Genomic DNA, 17,098 nt, shown 5'->3' on the forward strand with positions numbered 1-17,098 from the left:
GTTAAGCAGCTGACTCTTGATTTTGCCTCAGGTTATGATCTTAGGGTTCTGAGATCAAGCCCCATGTCAGGCTCAGAGGTTTCTCTCTCTCTTCTCCTCCCCCGACCCCGCCAAATAAATAAATAAATCTTAAAAAAAGAAGAAAAGAAAAGAAAAGAAAAAAGACTAGAATTCCAAAGTTAGGATGGGGTCAAAACTTTAAAATAACATGGAGATAATAATGCGGTCAGAGAAGGATGCCTGGGTGGCTCAGTTGATTGTCTGCCCTCAGCTCAGGTCATGATCCCAGGGTCCTGGGATGGAGTCCCACATGAGGCTCCTTGCTTAGCAGGGACCCTGCTTCTCCCTCTGCCTGCTGCTCCCCCTGCTTGTGTTCTCATGCTCTCTCTTTCCGACAAACAAAAATTAAAAATAATAATAATAATAATAAATAATAGTAATAGGCTCAGAGAGTTTGAATCAGTTGTAAATGTAGGACTAATCTCAAAAGCAAAGTCACAGCTTCAAAGAGGAACTGGTCAACATAGACAATAAGAAAAAGTTAAAATAATTGAAAGGTAGTGAGTTATTGGTAACTGCCTCCACTTCATGCTGCCTTCTAGTCCTCTCCGTAGTGAAAGGTAGCTTTAAAAACATCCTTGGTCAAGGGGCGCCTGGGTGTGGCTCAGTGGGTTAAGCCTCTGCCTTTGGCTCAGGTCATGATCCCAGAGTCCTGGGATCCAGCCCCGCATCATATCGGGCTCTCTACTCGGCAGGGAGCCTGCTTCCCCACCACGCCCCCTCTCTGCCTGCCTCTCTGCCTACTTGTGATCACTGTCTGTCAAATAAATAAAATAAATAAAATCTTTAAAGATCTACAGATCTTTGCAGTTCAAAGAAATGCAAAGGGAAATGAACTGGGCTCACAGAGGTAGTTAAAACTAGCCTGAAGGAAAAGCCTCAGGTGTTCCCTTTGAAGCACATCAGAGGCATTTTAACACAGCTAACACTGATCAATACTTTCCAACAAAATTATCCAGAATGAATGGAATCTAAGGATTCCAACTAAAACAACAATCTTAAGGTTACACTGTCAATAAGGTCTAGAATGCAAGAAAATGGGTGTTGCTTGAGGGAGAAGCGGGCCTAAAATTTTCTCATTTTGCCCCCAGGAGGAGCAGTAGTTCTGCTGATTTGCACCAAAAGACAACAATGGGGCAGAAGTGAGAAACTCAGTAGCAGAAACCCTATACAAAGTAAAAGCCCTAATAAGCCAAAGAGGAAAACAAAGATTTTAGAAGCCAATGGGAAGAATTAACTTTTTTAACATACTGTTTCCTTCCACATTCCGTAGGATTTTCCTCACCTATTTTGTTGTAAAATCTTGGTTTGTAGTTCACTTTTCAAAATGTTCCAGACAAAGTCTACAATTTACATGCTGTTACTGCTTAACTACCAAGCTTAAAGTGAGTTTGAGTAATTAACAACAAAGCTTACTTTTTTTTAAAGTTAGTTTGTTTACATATCGTATGTAATCTCTACACCCACGTGGGGCTCAAAGTCACAACTCAGAGATCAAGAGTCGCACACTCTTCTGACTGAGCCAGCCAGGCAGTCTTCACCTGTTTCTAAAAAGGCCAATACGGAAGTTTACCCTGGACCTATTAAAAGAACCATAGTAACTTTTCATAACTGATGATAACCACGAAAGAATTCCAACAAAAGAATCCCTTTTTCCTGCTCAAGTAAGTTTTTCAGAATGTTAGCTATCTCTACATCTTCTCAGGTCATGATTAGGGGCTCTTCCCATCCTCAATATGATTTGAGTCTACACTGCTACGAGGAAGATACAACTTCTTAGGCATTTATTAATCACAAGTGTTCTTCTACTTTCACATATCAGAAGATGCAAAAAAAACAAACAAAAGCAAAAACACCACTCTATCTTCAAATGTTTAAGACCTCTGTGATGAGGAAATACTGCAAAAATGTTAACATTAGCTTATCTCAATATTTGATATATGGATTTTGATTAGGTTACTCTGAGGAAAGAAAATTTATATTAGGAAAGTACCAAGATTTGCCATTCTTCCTATGATTTAACACATAAAAGCTTAAATGACTTTGCAAGTGACATGTTACTGAAAATGGGTTACCACAAATACTTTCCAGTTTCCAAAAGTGATAAGGTGTCAACCAACCCTCATTTTTTCCTGAATAAGACATCAATCCAGGCTATTCCTAGTTCAACTCTGTGTTTAATAAATACACAAAGGTGGAATTCTCTTTTGATCCCCAGACCAAGCCCCATTTTGCAGATGAGCAAGTCCTCACAGACCAAGTACCCTATTCTTCTGGTACACCACGACCACACCAAATAAAGGATGGTAGCAAAAAGAACTCAAGGAAATTATACAAATAAAGTTGTCAGCTAACCAAACTACCATTTTGTCTTAATAAAAAACAAAACAATGAGTGAAATGGAATCATTAAGAAAAGCAGCTCAATCTGTTAAAGAAAGAACATAAAACTGGTAGCATCTGATTCAATGGTTATCAGCCAAAAGCAGTAAACATTAAAAATCAAGGATATTAACTGCTTCATAAGGGCCTAATTGAATTCCTTCATGTTTAATATAAAACTTCCAAAATCCAATTTTAGGAAAAACATTTAAAAACTACTTCTGGATTCTCACCATACTTTGAATACACGTTTACTGTACTGTTTCTTCATTGTAGCCAAATATTAAACCCGTAAACCTAAAGTGGACTATGAATTCTTTGCAGGAAGACCCAGTCTTCAGCTCTGAACTCTCAGAACCCAGCACCACACCTGGAACAAAGCACCGTAGTTTTACAATTAATGTGTAGAATAAAGTAAATGAGGAACTGCCAAATTTGGGGCAATTTTACTTTGTGTAGAAAATGTCTCTCTCTCTCTCTTTTTTTTCATTTCCTGACTCTCAATCTGGAGGCTGTGAGTTCAAGCCCCGTGCTGGGTGTACAGATTACTTAAAAATAAAATTAAAAAAAAAAAAAAATTCTTTCCACACTGCTTCTTAAAAAATTCTTCCATTAAGCCAAGGATTTAGGAAGACTTATTTCCCTTCCACTCTTTCTGCCTGTAAGTCCCTCCAAATGTTTATACTAAAATGTGATATTTCAGAGTTATTTCACCTTCTACTGGATTTATGTATGCATTTATAACTCATACCAGGCCATAAATTATCTGTGAGTGGGGACCATGTGTTGCATAGTGATATATATCTTGACCCATTTTTAGTTACCTCTCAAAATATAAAAATTTTGAATTAACCTAGATTACACCTTTTCAGCCTGTGACTTTTTATACTTAGCTCTCCAGTAAATTATTCTGGGGCACAATTCCAAATCAGAACACTGAAATGATGCTATGCAAGAAAATTACTCCTAGGTCTGCTTTCTAAACGTATGCACCATACTTCATATAATGAGAACTCACAGGATTTTCAGGCACTTACTTGACACAAGCAGGACAAAATGGCAACATAAACAACTCTGTTAGGAATGAATTTCTAGCAACTTCTAGTAAATCCACAAAAGAGGGTCTCCTGCTGGGTATAGGGATGTAACAGAACTCTACAATCCTCCCCATGGAGGTCACCTGAATCCATTCTCATGAAATCTGAAAGCTATTCCTGCTATCTGACTGTACTTGAAGGCATGGCAAGGGAAATCAAGAGAAAGCCTGGGAGAAGCCACCTGAAAATAGTTATGGCACAATAAATTAAATTATTCACTGAACACTGACCATAACTATCCATGCTGCCAACCAAACCCAGGACTTCTACTATTATCAGTACAACTGCCTCAAACAGGATCCTAAGAACAAAGAACTATAAAAATATAAGGGCCATTACACAAATATTAGGACCACTATTTTCTTTTCTTTTAAAGTAAGGAAATTCATCTTCAACTCTTTTCTGGTCAAATTCTATTATACTAAGTTCTAAAGACTAGTCCAAAAGATTCTGCCTTTTAGATTTTTGCTATACTGAATAATCAAGTCATAAAGTATTTAGTCGGGGCGCCTGGGTGGCTCAGTGGGTTAAGCCTCTGCCTTCGGCTCAGGTCATGATCCCAGGGTCCTGGGATCAAGCCCTGCATCGGGCTCTCTGCTCAGCAGGGAGCCTGCTTCCTCCTCTCTCTCTGCCTGCCTCTCTGCCTACTTGTAATCTCTGTCTGTCAAATAAATAAATAAATAAATCTTTAAAAAAAAAAAAATAAAGTATTTAGTCATCAATCTTTTGTCATAAATATTTTCACTATAATAGTATTTGTGATCACATTTAATTGCATTTTAAACTAAATTCTTCTATCCATACACACATATTTTGTATATTTTCTGTTATCTGGTACTTTTACTAATTCATGTTGCATCTCCTTTCATGTATTTTTTAAAAATATTCTTTCAACCTACAGTATAAGTATTACATGAACAGGGTCCCAAAATTATTAAAAACCACCAATTTTTTTGGTCATACCAATCTCTCACATCAATGATTTTTGTAATCTAACAGTCTACATCTCTTTCAAACACACATACCACATATACACATCCATAATTACCATGCATAACACAGACCAGGTACTTTCCTTTGTTTACATTCTTATAAGAATTCCTATATATTCTTGGGGTCAGGCTCAGTGGGTTAAGCCTCTGCCTTCAGCTCAGGTCATGATCTCAGGGTCCTGGGATCTGCTCAGCAGGGAGTCTGCTTCCCCTCTCTCTCTCTGCCTGCCTGTCTGTCAAATAAATAAATAAGATCTTTAAAAAAAAAAAAAAAGAATTCTTATATATTCTTAAAAGAATATAAATAAGGAGATGAAGTGATTCTTCCTACAGTCATTCAATAGAATCAATAAAATAGATTATTATACAGAGCTGTCATCAATCAGCTAACCATATCTAACAAAATTAACCAATGATTTGATGGAGCTTCATTACAGTAAAGAGCACATCACCGATTTAGAAAAATGGTACATGAGGGGCGCCTGAGTGCCTCAGTGGGTTAAAGCCTCTGCCTTCGGCTCAGGTCATGATCCCAGGGTCTTGGGATCTGCTCAGCAGGGAGCCTGCTTCCTCCTCTCTCTCTGCCTGCCTCTCTGCCTACTTGTGATCTCTGTCAAATAAATAAATAAAAATCTTAAAAAAAAAAAAAAGAAAAAGAAAAAGAAAAATGGTACATGAGACACATGCACCTGCTTTTATGTATTTTTAAACATACTTCTGATATCTCTGAAATTCATTAACTTGAATTATCTCTGAAATTCATTAACTTGAAGAAATCTTGAGAAAAGCATTTTAATAGCCCATTTCAAATTTCATTTTATTATTTTAAAGCAAGTTTCCATAAGTCTTTTTTTTTTTTAAGTATTTTATTTATCTGACAGAGAGAGATCACAAGTAGACAGAAAGGCACGCAGAGAGAGAGAGGGAAGCAGGCTCCCTGCCGAGCAGAGAGCCCCATGGGAGCTCTGCGGGCTTGATCCCAGGACCCTGAGATCATGCCCTGAGAGGAAGGCAGAGGCTTAACCCACTGAGCCACCCAGGCGTCCCTAAGTTTCCATAAGTCTTAAGCTTTACACAACTAAGCTACTTCTAATCCCAGATATTTTTCCAAACCAGAGTTCCTAAACAGCTATCCTACACAAAATTTAAATTCAGAAACTACTAAAACTTTTCTAAAAATGTTCAACTATTGTAAGGCAACGGAGTGAGGGAAAAAAATGTTTTTGTATGAAAATAAAAAAGCTAAGTGCTAGCAAACCATTAATATGTAAAACCTCTTTGAAGAATCAATGGCACACAGGGTACAAACTGAACCAAGAAAGGAAAAAAAGCAATTCTCTAACAGAAGATTACTTTAACAGGGGTATTATTCTAAACCAGTAAAATCCAACAGAGATTTTTACTCTGTTTTACAGATGCTCCACTACTCTGTGACACTACTAATAACTACTCAATTCCAAAAACTTTTCAAGTTTAGTTGGCATGACTTTAAGAAAATTTTATCTTTTTATCTTAATAGAAGAAGTACTAGGAAACCAAATAAACGCATCATTTGTTAAAACAAATACATTTGGATGTGTACAGTAAATATAAAAATACACGGAAATGTTTAGGAAAACAAATCATTTTAATTTTAAATATAAGCAGCAATACTTAGTATGAAAAATACATTATTTACTCATGTAACTACCACAGACTACAAGCCACATCCAGTTGTCATCAAAAACAGACAAATCTAAAAATAATTTTTAAGCCACAACAAAACTTCTTTCCAATTACATAAATCCAAACAAACAAAAAACCCAAACACCTTGTTACCATAAAAATTCAACTTTCATATTGAGAACATTTTTCCATTGACCAGAACTCACTAAACTTGATTATCAAAACAACCTAAATCATCTCTCCAAGCCAGTCTTTACTCCTTTAGTTCACTCTTAGAGACCATATCAGATTCATTTTTCCCAAAAAAGTATTTTGGTACAATGCCTCTCACTCAAAATACAAAATACCTCAGTGCTACCCCAGCCAGATCCTCCCAGTGTTTAAAGGACACACAGTTCAAATTCCTTAGCCTGGTAACAAAGGCTCCAACCTTCATTTCTGGCCTCCTTCAGAATTCTCCTAAAGGAATCTTCCCCAGTAATACCGTCTAACCCAACAGACTTTGGAATACCTAGCGCTAAAAAAAAATTTTTATTCTTAAGAATAACACTGTGGAAAGCCAAGCAAAATTTTCTAAGCAAACTTAAAAATTGGTAAAAATGCAATGTATTCAAACCTTACTTATATAAGGTTTTATATCTTTATACTTATAGAAAGAGTAAGTAACTTCCTCGTTACTACCTAAAATGATTAAGGTAAAAATATTTGGTAAAGAATGAGACCCACGTCTTCTCTCAAAGATTTTAAGATACCCATATGACAATGGTTCTATTCAATCTTTGAATGAAAGCTCAAGTGAAAGAGCTGGTTCTGATAAGACAAGAGATTTGGAAACCCTGGACAGCTTTTAAACTCCTGAACTTACTTGACAGTATTTTATGATTCACTAATAGGGCCCAATTTATTTCTAAATTAAATAGGCCAGTAGGTTGCCACTACTTTTCTGAGGAAAATACTTCCCTAATTCACCCTGGAAACCTTTTTTTAAATTTCAAATTGTTTTAAAGGAAAAATAACTTTATTTTCATAATCACGAATAATATATTGCAAGTTTTGGCTGTTATCAACACATCTCTGAGCACTGAAGATAGTCTAAAGCTCAACTTTCCCCCAAAATACTAAGATAACTTATTTAAACCACTGGATGAAAATCTAACCACAACCTAATAGCATAAAGATGGTTCCCCAAATCCTTAATCTCTTTTAATAAGATATTTACTTCTTGTAGCAACAGCACTACATTCTACATTAATGGAAAAACAAACATATAAAAACAATATAAAAAACCTTTTTCTTTTTCATGAAAAAGAAAATATCAACACCAGGTTTAAAACGTTCAGAGGAACAAGAAAGCGTAAGTCAGTTAGTTGTTCACTGGAGACTGACAACTACCCACACACCAAAAGGGTGAGCAGCATCTAAACTATCCAATCACATACTGAAGAACACTCAGAGCCAAGAAATCAGAAGCCTCTTGAACTATGACAGATATCAAGGCTTATCCCCATATACCTCATTCATCAGTTAAGTCCACAGCAAAGGTAGAAGAAAAGAAAGGCAAGAATCACAGAAGAATACAGAAGAAAAAGGAATAGAGAATCAAGGGAGAAGTTGAAGGCAAGGACAGAAAGAAGGGATGAGAGCTAAATATAAAAGACTAGAAAGAAAAAAAAAATCAACAAAAAGAGAGGTGGTGTTTTGCGGTGTGAAGACTACATTTGCCTCAGGGACAACAGTCCCAGAGGTAACAGATCACTGCCAGTAATTCCCCAAGAAGTCATTTTAACAAAGTTTTAGGGAAACCATTCTTAGAAAACCCTTGATTCCTGAGATAAATTGAACCCAGAATCTAATCATCTTCTTTAAATGTTTTCAAACCATGTTTTTATTACATTTTACAATAATTACTGAAATTATAAATTTTAATTTTTGAGAGTTTCGGCCAGAATCTGTTTGGTAAGTTATAAATCTAAATATAAATTAACACCTGACCTGTAATTCTCTCAAGTGATACATCAGTAAGAATCCTTTTTTTAAAAAAATAGTAACATCTGGTGATTTATATGACTTCACAGGGGAGAACAGCCCTCCAAAAACTAAAACAAAAGATAAAATTCCTCAAATTAAATATTGTCTCTATCTGGATACCTATGAAAGTCATGTAAGACACAGCAGACAGGATCTGAAACAAACATTTTGTTTTTAAAAGATGCAGGACTAGAAGAATTCGAGAGATAAATGAGCCTGGATCTATTAGAAATACAAAAAGAACGTTAAGAAGAACTCAGTAAAAACTCAGAATCAAGAAGTTAATGAAATGCCATTAAGGACAGAAGATTTAAAAAATTAATTAAGATTCTGCTTTTGTTTGGTCTCTCCAAACCAGAAGTGTACCCCTACTTGGTCTGGGTATCCTCAGTAGGACTTAGTCTCGGGGGATGTTAGTGAGAATTCTTCGAAGATGTTTGAAGCTCTGAAACCAGTACCACAGGCCCCAATAATCCTTCCACTGTCATAGGAGGACTCAGTTTAGAATCTCTTCATAACCTTTTCTTCTACCATTCCTTTGAATGGCCACTTGAAAAGCCACTTAGTCCTTTTCTTCTCGACTTTATAATGTATTTTAACATTTGTTCACCAGGAAATTGTTCTCAAAACTGATCCCCACTCTGAAGGTTTTATCAGAAAGTATCTAACTATGTGGTAAATGCATAATTTGATCAGAATAATCTACAAATTCTGAATCAGAGATAAATCTGAGGGGTTTGGTCTTTAGATTTGGCTTTCTGTATGTTTTCTCGAATTGTTTATTTCTCCAACTTCCAAGTGCCTTATACTGTCACTACCCTTCAATCCCCATCTTTTACTTTCCTTCTACATGTGTACACACACATAAAATGTCAGTACCACTGTATATGTATAAAAGTGTGCGTGTAAAAATACATACATACATACACTACAGACACACACGGCCAACAGACTATAAACCGAAGATAAAGACATAAACAACACTGCGGAATAGGAATTAATCCATTTATTCTTATTTCCAAGATAAAACAAAACTAGTTGGTTACTATAACTCACCAGATGGTTCTTCAGGCTCGCTTTCGTTTTCCTCCTCAGGTGGGGCTTGAGGGGGTGGTGGGGGAAGCTTCTTTTCTTTCTCTGCTTTAGCATTTCTCTCTTCTTCTGAATAATACTCATCTTCTGAGAGGTTGGCCAAGCTTTCATCCATCTCTCTGTACTCTACCTATATGGAGATTACACCAGGGAAAGCTAAATACAGTGAACATCTAAAACCAGAGACTCCATTTGGAACCGTCAGTGAATGTGAACTGCCTTTTAACTTCAAATTTTAAGGGAAATAAGCAAATAACAAGGAACAAGCTAGTTCATAATAGGTAGCTATTAAAAACAGAATCTCGGAGTACCTGGCTGGCTCAGTCACAAGAGCACGTGACTGCTGATCTTAGGGTCATGAGTTTGGGCGTAGCCAATGCTGGGTGTAGAGATTACATAAATAAATAAACAAACCTAACAAAACAAAGCCAAACCCCTAAAATCTCTCATGAAACAATCTTGTGTCAGTTCAGATTTAGCTTAATCTATCAATTTTACATCACAGTACTGACATTTAGATGAATCTGAGGCTCTCTACAACTCCTGAGAACTCTTTCAAAATATGTGTATGTATATAGTTATGTCTGTATGTGCTTATGTATTCACATGTATGTATACATCATGTTCACATACTGAAGTTTCAACAAAGACTACAATAACCCTGAGACAAAAATACAGTTAACCAGGGGTGCCTGGGTGGCTTGGTGGGTTAAAGCCTCTGCCTTCAGCTGAGGTCATGATCTCAGGGTCCTGGGATGAGTCTTGCATCAGGGGCCCTGCTCAGCAGGGAGCCTGCTTCCTCCTGCCTACTTGTGATCTCTGTCAAATAAATAAATAAAATCTTAAGAAAAAAAAACAGGGGCACCTGGGTTGGCTCAGTGGGTTAAAGCCTCTGCCTTCAGCTCAGGTCATGATCTCAGGGTCCTGGGATCGAGCCCCACATCGCATTGGGCTCTCTGCTCAGCAGGGAGCCTGCTTCCCCCTCTCTCTGCCTGCCTCTCTGCCTATTTGTGATCTCTCTCTCTGTCAAATAAATAAATAAAATCTTAAAACAAACAAACAAACAAAAAACAGTTAACCAAAATAACAAAAGCCTGTCAGGCAGGCCAGGCCTGTACTTCTACTATTGAATGGTAGAACAGCAAAATCCCAGAAACCAAATGGGGAGAAATGGCAGTTAATAAAAACTGCAAACGGCAGCAGCCAAATTAAAACTACGAAAAAGTACATTTGCTTAAAAAATAACTAGTGACCTAAGAGAGTTGAATGATGAAAGCAAAGAATCTTTACTACAACAAATTAAGTGAAACAGAAATGGAGACCACAGGTCTTACTACTAATTCACACTCTGGTTATAAAAGGAGAGAACTAGGTAATAAGTATAAAGAGGAAACAAGCTTGGCGATGGTCTTATTGGGGATAAAGCAACTTAAGATAGGGAAGATTATAATGGATCTATTTGCCAGAATGTATAATATGGTATTACAAATAGTCATCAACCTTAGAACACTAACTGTCACTGTAACTCCGACCCTAGAAAGAGTCCAGGAAGCCAGAGCAACAACAGCTCTCTATTTCAGATTCAATGAAACAATAAAATGAATGAAATAAAAATTCATTAGATCTGGAGACAGAGCAAAGACATTATGGTTTCCACATGTAACGTACCTAATTTATTTGGTTTCTGAAATTAGTAGTCCTGCGGATTACAAGTGTAACCTACTTTAATTTTTGAAATATCTTTGAAATAGCTCCATATGGCTGGCTTTTATATTTGCCTCTTTCTTTTCTTTTCTTTCTTCCTTCCCTCCCTCCCTCCTTACCTTCTTTCTTTCAATGACATGAATACAGTCAGGCAGGGGAGTGGGTGGCTAGGGGTGGTAACACGGATTGTGTCAGAAAATGGAAACAAAAAACTAAGGATAAATTAAACAGTTCTGATCCATACTCTAAGATTCTTATTTATAACACATGAATAATAGTTTCATCTATCAAATACAGAACACTGAGTACATGGCCACAACAGAGAAAACAATTATGAATAAAAGTCTCCTTGCCCTTAGAAGCTGAAATTCTAGTTAAAAACTATTGGTCCTTATCAGGTAAATCAAGAGACAGTGGATCTGTGCTTCCAATATGGCAGCAGTAGTCACATGTGGCTATTGAGCACTTAAACATGTGATTCAAGTTTAAAAGAAAAACTCAGCTTCCTCAGTCATACTAGTAACATGGGCTACTGGTTACCATATTGACTAGCACAGGTTTAGTGTCTGGCTCTCTCTATAACCTGGACATGACTCTACAACCTAAATACTACTGATCCTTCCAGTTTATCTTGCTCCTAGAAAAATGTCATTTTCAATTAAATTCATTTGCCCCTTGTTCCCAATGTTCAACTGTCCATTCTGGACTCCCTGCTGCTTCTCAAACCACAGAATATATTAAGCATGTTTCACTACCTTTCTCCACTGGTAGGACTTAATTACTGGGCATCTTACTCTAAGCCAGACACCATAATAAGTGCTTTGTTTACATTATATCTAAATCTAAAAACCTTACAAGGTACGGTTTGTTTTCCTGAGGAAAATGAATCATAGGGAGAAAAATTAACTCCTTTTCCGAATATTTTTCTAAATTCTGTGTTTTTCAAGGCCCAGTTGAAGGCCACCATTCCTGAAGTCCTAACCCTGAAGTTCCTAACTAAAGTCCCAACCCAACTTAACAAATCCAAACCTTAAATATTTGTCATAATATTAGCATACACAGTCAGAGGTGACTATATTCTGGAACTAATGAAACTTAAGCTTTAGGGATCTCCCAAATGCATGGACCCCTTCCAATACCCTGAACCTTGTCTTAGTTACATAACTATATATTTAACATCTGTATCTGTGTCCCCTATTGAATCTACATTTCTACATACAGATATACCCCCCTGCATATACCTCAGAACTCTTGAGGCAAAGCCAGTCTATACTGGACTCAGCTTGCTTTTTCCTCCTTTAATGCATACTCTATACCTTGAGGTCTGTTTCCTCTGGCTCCCAAGACTGGCCAGGAATAGATCAGTTTCCCTAGTACCTTACTTCCTAGTTGCTCCCCCAAATAAACAGGTAACCCACTTTTCTCTTTAGAGTTTCAGAGCTAATCACAATGGAAAAACAGTGTAACAGGAATTAAACACAGGAAAATTATAAAGACAGAAGTCTTATGATATGTCCCAAACTGATCTACGGATTCAAGGCAATCCCAATCAGAATATCAGTTGCCTTTTTTTCAGAAACTGATAAACTGATTCTAAAATTCATGTGGAAATACAAGGGTCACAGAATACCCAAAACAATCTTGAAAAAAAGAGCAAAGTTGAAGAAATCAAACTTCCTGATTTCACAAAGAAAAAACTTATTATTCCACACACACACACACACACAAAACTTATTACACAAAGTCACAGTAATCAGGACAATATGGTACTGGCATAAGTACAAAAATACACCTCAATGGGACAGCAATGATGGTCCAGAAATAAACCTTTACATTTATGGCCAACCAACGAGGGTGCCAAACATTCAAAGGGGGAGAAAATAGTCTTCAATAAAATGTGCTGGGACAAGGGGATATCCACATGAAAAAGAATGCATTTGAACTCCTACTTCATACCATATAAAAAATTAACTCCAAAATGATCAAAGACCCAATAAACCTAAACGCTTAGGAGAAAACATGGAAGCAGATCTTCTTGACATGGGATTAGACAATGGTTTCTTGTATATAACCCCAGAAGCAAAAGGAACAAAAGAAAAATAGATAAATTGGGACATCAAAATAAAAAACTTTCATAATCACCATATAAAAATACAACCCAATTTAAAAACAAGCCAAGGATCTGAACAGACATTTCATCACAGATATACAACTAACTAATGACCAATAAGCATAAGAAAAGATGTTCAGTATCATCAGTCATTAGGGAAATGCATATCAAAACCATCATGAGAAGCCACTTCATACCCACTAGAATGGCTATAACTAAAAAGACAGTATCAGGGCGCCTGGGTGGCTCAGTCGTTAAGCGTCTGTCTTCAGCTCAGGTCATGATCCTGGGGTCCTTGGATGAGCGCCCCACCAGGATCCCTGGTCAGCAGGGAGGCTACTTATCCCTCTCCCTAGGCCCCTCCCATGCTCTTTCTTTCTCTCTCTCTCAAACAAATAAAATCTTTTTTAAAAAGGGCGGGGGATGGGATAACTGGGTGATGGGCATTAAAGAGGGCACATGATAGGAGCGCCTGGGCGGCTCAGTGGGTTAAAGCCTCTGCCTTCAGCTCAGGTCACGGTCCCGGGGTCCTGGGATCGAGCCCCGCATCGGGCTCTCTGCTCAGCAAGGAGCGTGCTTCCCCTCTCTCTCTCTGCCTGCCTCTCTGCCTACTTGTGATCTCTGTCAAATAAATAAATAAAATCTTTAAAAGAAAAGAAAACAACAACAAAAAAAAGCCAAAAACAAAACAAAAAAAAAAATATAAAGAGGCCACATGATGTAATGAGCACTGGACGTTATATGCAACTGACGAATTGCTGAATTCTACATCTGAAACTAATAATACACTATATGTTAACTGAATTTAAATAAGTGAAACACAAAAAAACGCTGAGATACCAAAAGACTCAGCAATTCCACCCCAGTATATACCTAAGAGAACTGAAAACCTGTGTTCACACAGAAACTGTACACTAATGTTCACAGCAGCATTATTCACAACAGCTGAAAAGAGGAAACCCAAATGTCCATCAAAATGATACATGGAGAAACAAAATGTGGTATATCCATATAACGGGACATCATTATGCCACAGAGCCATCAAATACCAAATGGAAATACTACAACATAGATGAATCTTGAAAACAGACTAAAGCATGACACAAAGGGCTCATATTGTCTGATTTCGTTTATATAAAATGGAGGCAAATGCATACAGACATAAATTAGTGGTTGCCAGGGGTGGGGGTTGGGGAGAATGGGGAATGATTGCCAGTGGTACAGGTGTCTTTGAGAGTGGTGAAAATGTCCCGAAATTAAAACTGACTATGGTAGTGGTTACATAACTTTGTGAATATATGCTAAAAACCATTCAATTATACAACTTAAAAATGGTAAATTTTATCGTGTGATTTAACCCAATAAGCCTGTTTTGTTTTTTTTTTTAAAGATTTTATTTACTTATTTGACAGAGAGAGAGACAGTGATAGAGGGAATACAAGCAGGGGGAGTGGGAGAGGGAGAAGCAGGCTTCCCAACGAACAGGGAGCCCAATGCGGGGATCAATTCCAGTCCCTTGGGACCATGACGTGAGCCGAAGGCAGATGCTTAACGACTGAGCCACCTAGGTGCCCACCAATAAACCTGTTTTTAAGAAATATCTTATCGGGGCGCCTGGGTGGCTCAGTGGGTTAAAGCCTCTGCCTTTAGCTCAGGTCATGATTCCAGGGTCCTGGGATCGAGCCCCACATCCTGTCTACTCAGCAGGGAGCCTGCTTCCCTTCCTCTCTCTCTGCCTCCTTGTGATCTCTGCCTGTCAAATAAATAAGTAAAATCTTTTTTGTTTTTTTTTAAGATTTTTATTTATTATTTATTTGACAGAGATCATTTGTAGGCAGAAAGGCAGGCGGGAGGTGGGGGGGGAAGCAGGGAGCCGATGTGGGGCTCGATCCCAGGACCCTGGGATCATGACCTGAGCCGAAGGCAGAGGCTTTAACCCACTGAGCCACCCAAGCGCCCCAAATAAATAAAATCTTAAAAAAAAAAAATCATTCACCAAAAAAACAAAAAAAAACACATGGTTTCTGGCCATACTTCCTATTAAAATAGTAAAATGAAAACGCTTTTCATGGGTGGCTCAGTGGGTTAAGCCTCTGTCTTTGACTCCTGTCGTGATCTCAGGGTCCTGGGATGGAGCCCAGAATTGGCTCTCTGCTCAGCGGGGAGCCTGCTTCCCGCTCCCTCTCTGTGTACTTGTGATCTCTCTCTGTGTCAAATAAATAAATAAAATCTTAAAAAAAAAAAAAAAGAAAGAAAGAAAGAAAGAAAAAGAAAACCCTTGGGCTTCTGCCCTCTATTTCATTTCTGAGAGCTGGGAGTCTCCAACCTGTGTCTTTTCTAACCCATGCGTTGATAAAAGCCCCCAAAAGCCTTTCCTTTTTTTAGCAAAGGGTTTTTATTCTTGGAGAGATGTCTCAAGTGGGCAGTTGAATCTGATGGCTCGGTCTGGCTAATGCTCTTCTCAAGAAGCTCTTCGCACACAGACTTGACATATCCATTTAAAAATTCTATACAGACAGAAAACTTGTTATATGCATAAACGATATGAACTGCATGATTTTCAGTATTTATTTTAAAAGTATAAATCTCCAGAAAACACCCAAGTCTAAAAAGTCCATGCCCTAGTTCTGCCTTAGGGCCCTGCACAGCTGGTGTTCCATGTGGTCCTTTGTCTGAGGCCGAGGCTACCTTCTCACAACTTAAGCCTAGATTCCAGTTCCACCACTGACTTAGTTGTGCGACTTTGGGCAAGTTGCTTCCACTGTGTGCCTCTGCTTACTCACTTCCTAAAGCGGGGCTAACAATACCTGCCCACTGGTGTTTAGCAAAAATAAAATGTTAGTGACGCCCTGAACGCAGCATCTGCCGCCCGGAGATGTGAGGCAGCTGTTGTCTGTACACACTGTTCGGGTGACAAGTCTTTTTCTTCCCATATATTTTTGCACCTTGACTAACTGGCATCAGCTCTCCTCATCAGCTTCCTCATGTGTAAATATTCTATGTCAAAAGATCGTTGAGAGAATAAAAAGAGGAAAACTAGCGCACAGCAGGCCTTAAAAAAAAAAATTAAAAAAATGTTCTTTTCCGTCTCCATGGCTAAAGCCATTTCTTTAGCATTACCCCACAGCCTCAACGCGCGCCCAGCTGAAACTCCTTAAACACTGCCCGGGGGCCTCCAGACACATCTGCCGACAAACAAGCCGTGCCTGTCTCCAGCAACGCCAGCCAGAACTCCACGTCAGGGAGCCATGTTTCCCAGCCCAGAAAAGAAAAGGTGTACAGATGTAAGCAGTCTACCACCCCTCCCACCGGTGCCCCTTTCCCGAGACGCCCGGGTCCCCGCACAAAGAGCGCATTCAGCCGGCGCGAGCCCTCCGCCTCCCTCACCCCACACACCCAGCCACCCACCCACCCAGCTGGTGGGGAGGTGCGGTGGAGACCCGACGGGCTGGGGAGGTGGGGGTGGCCGGGGGCTGGCAACCTCGAGGGAGCCGGGCACCCGGGGCTAAGGCGCGCGGGACGGCGTCGCGGCTCACCTTCGCTCGCTTGCGCCGGCTGGTCCGTCGCCCCTCCGGAGTCTCCGCGATTCCCGTTTCCATGGGGGTCGCAGATCCAGGCACGACGGTAGGCCCGGCTTGAGGCCCGGCGGACCCCGGCGGCTCCGCCAGGCCCCCGGGGGGCGAGGCCCGCGGAGGCTCTTTCTTGCGGGGAGTGCGCTCCCCGGCCACCCCCGGGCCGGACTCGGCAGTGCCCGACAGGCCCGCGGGCGGCGCGGCCACCTCGGAGCCGTTCTCCGCGCCGCCCGCTGCCCCGGGGCCGGCCTCAGTCCCGGCCGCCGCCGCGGCTGCCGCCGCCGCCGCCGCGGCCTTCTTCCCAGACAACATCTCTGGCCGCCTGGCCGCCGACGGCCGGAGGGGCCGCTCGGTCTGTCGGTCCGTGGGTCCGGAGTCGCCTCGCCTTGCCTCACTT

At 39.6% G+C, this 17,098-nt stretch overlaps 1 protein-coding gene across 2 annotated transcripts in view; it reads right to left on the reverse strand.

The window, feature by feature from the left end:
* KDM1A (lysine demethylase 1A) overlaps positions 1-17,098 on the reverse strand; it is a 59,311-nt gene extending 42,213 nt beyond the window's left edge. For both annotated transcript variants that reach the window (XM_080800929.1, XM_080800928.1), the window contains exons 1-2: positions 16,666-17,098; positions 9,280-9,445 (exon numbers count right to left, since the gene is read on the reverse strand). In XM_080800929.1, coding sequence (XP_080657055.1) covers positions 9,280-9,445; positions 16,666-17,013 — 514 coding nt within the window. In that variant the 5' untranslated portion in view covers positions 17,014-17,098. The remainder of the gene's footprint in view (positions 1-9,279; positions 9,446-16,665) is intronic.

Source organism: Martes martes, assembly GCF_963455335.1.
Source record: "Martes martes genome assembly, chromosome: 4".
Taxonomy (NCBI): domain Eukaryota; kingdom Metazoa; phylum Chordata; class Mammalia; order Carnivora; family Mustelidae; genus Martes; species Martes martes.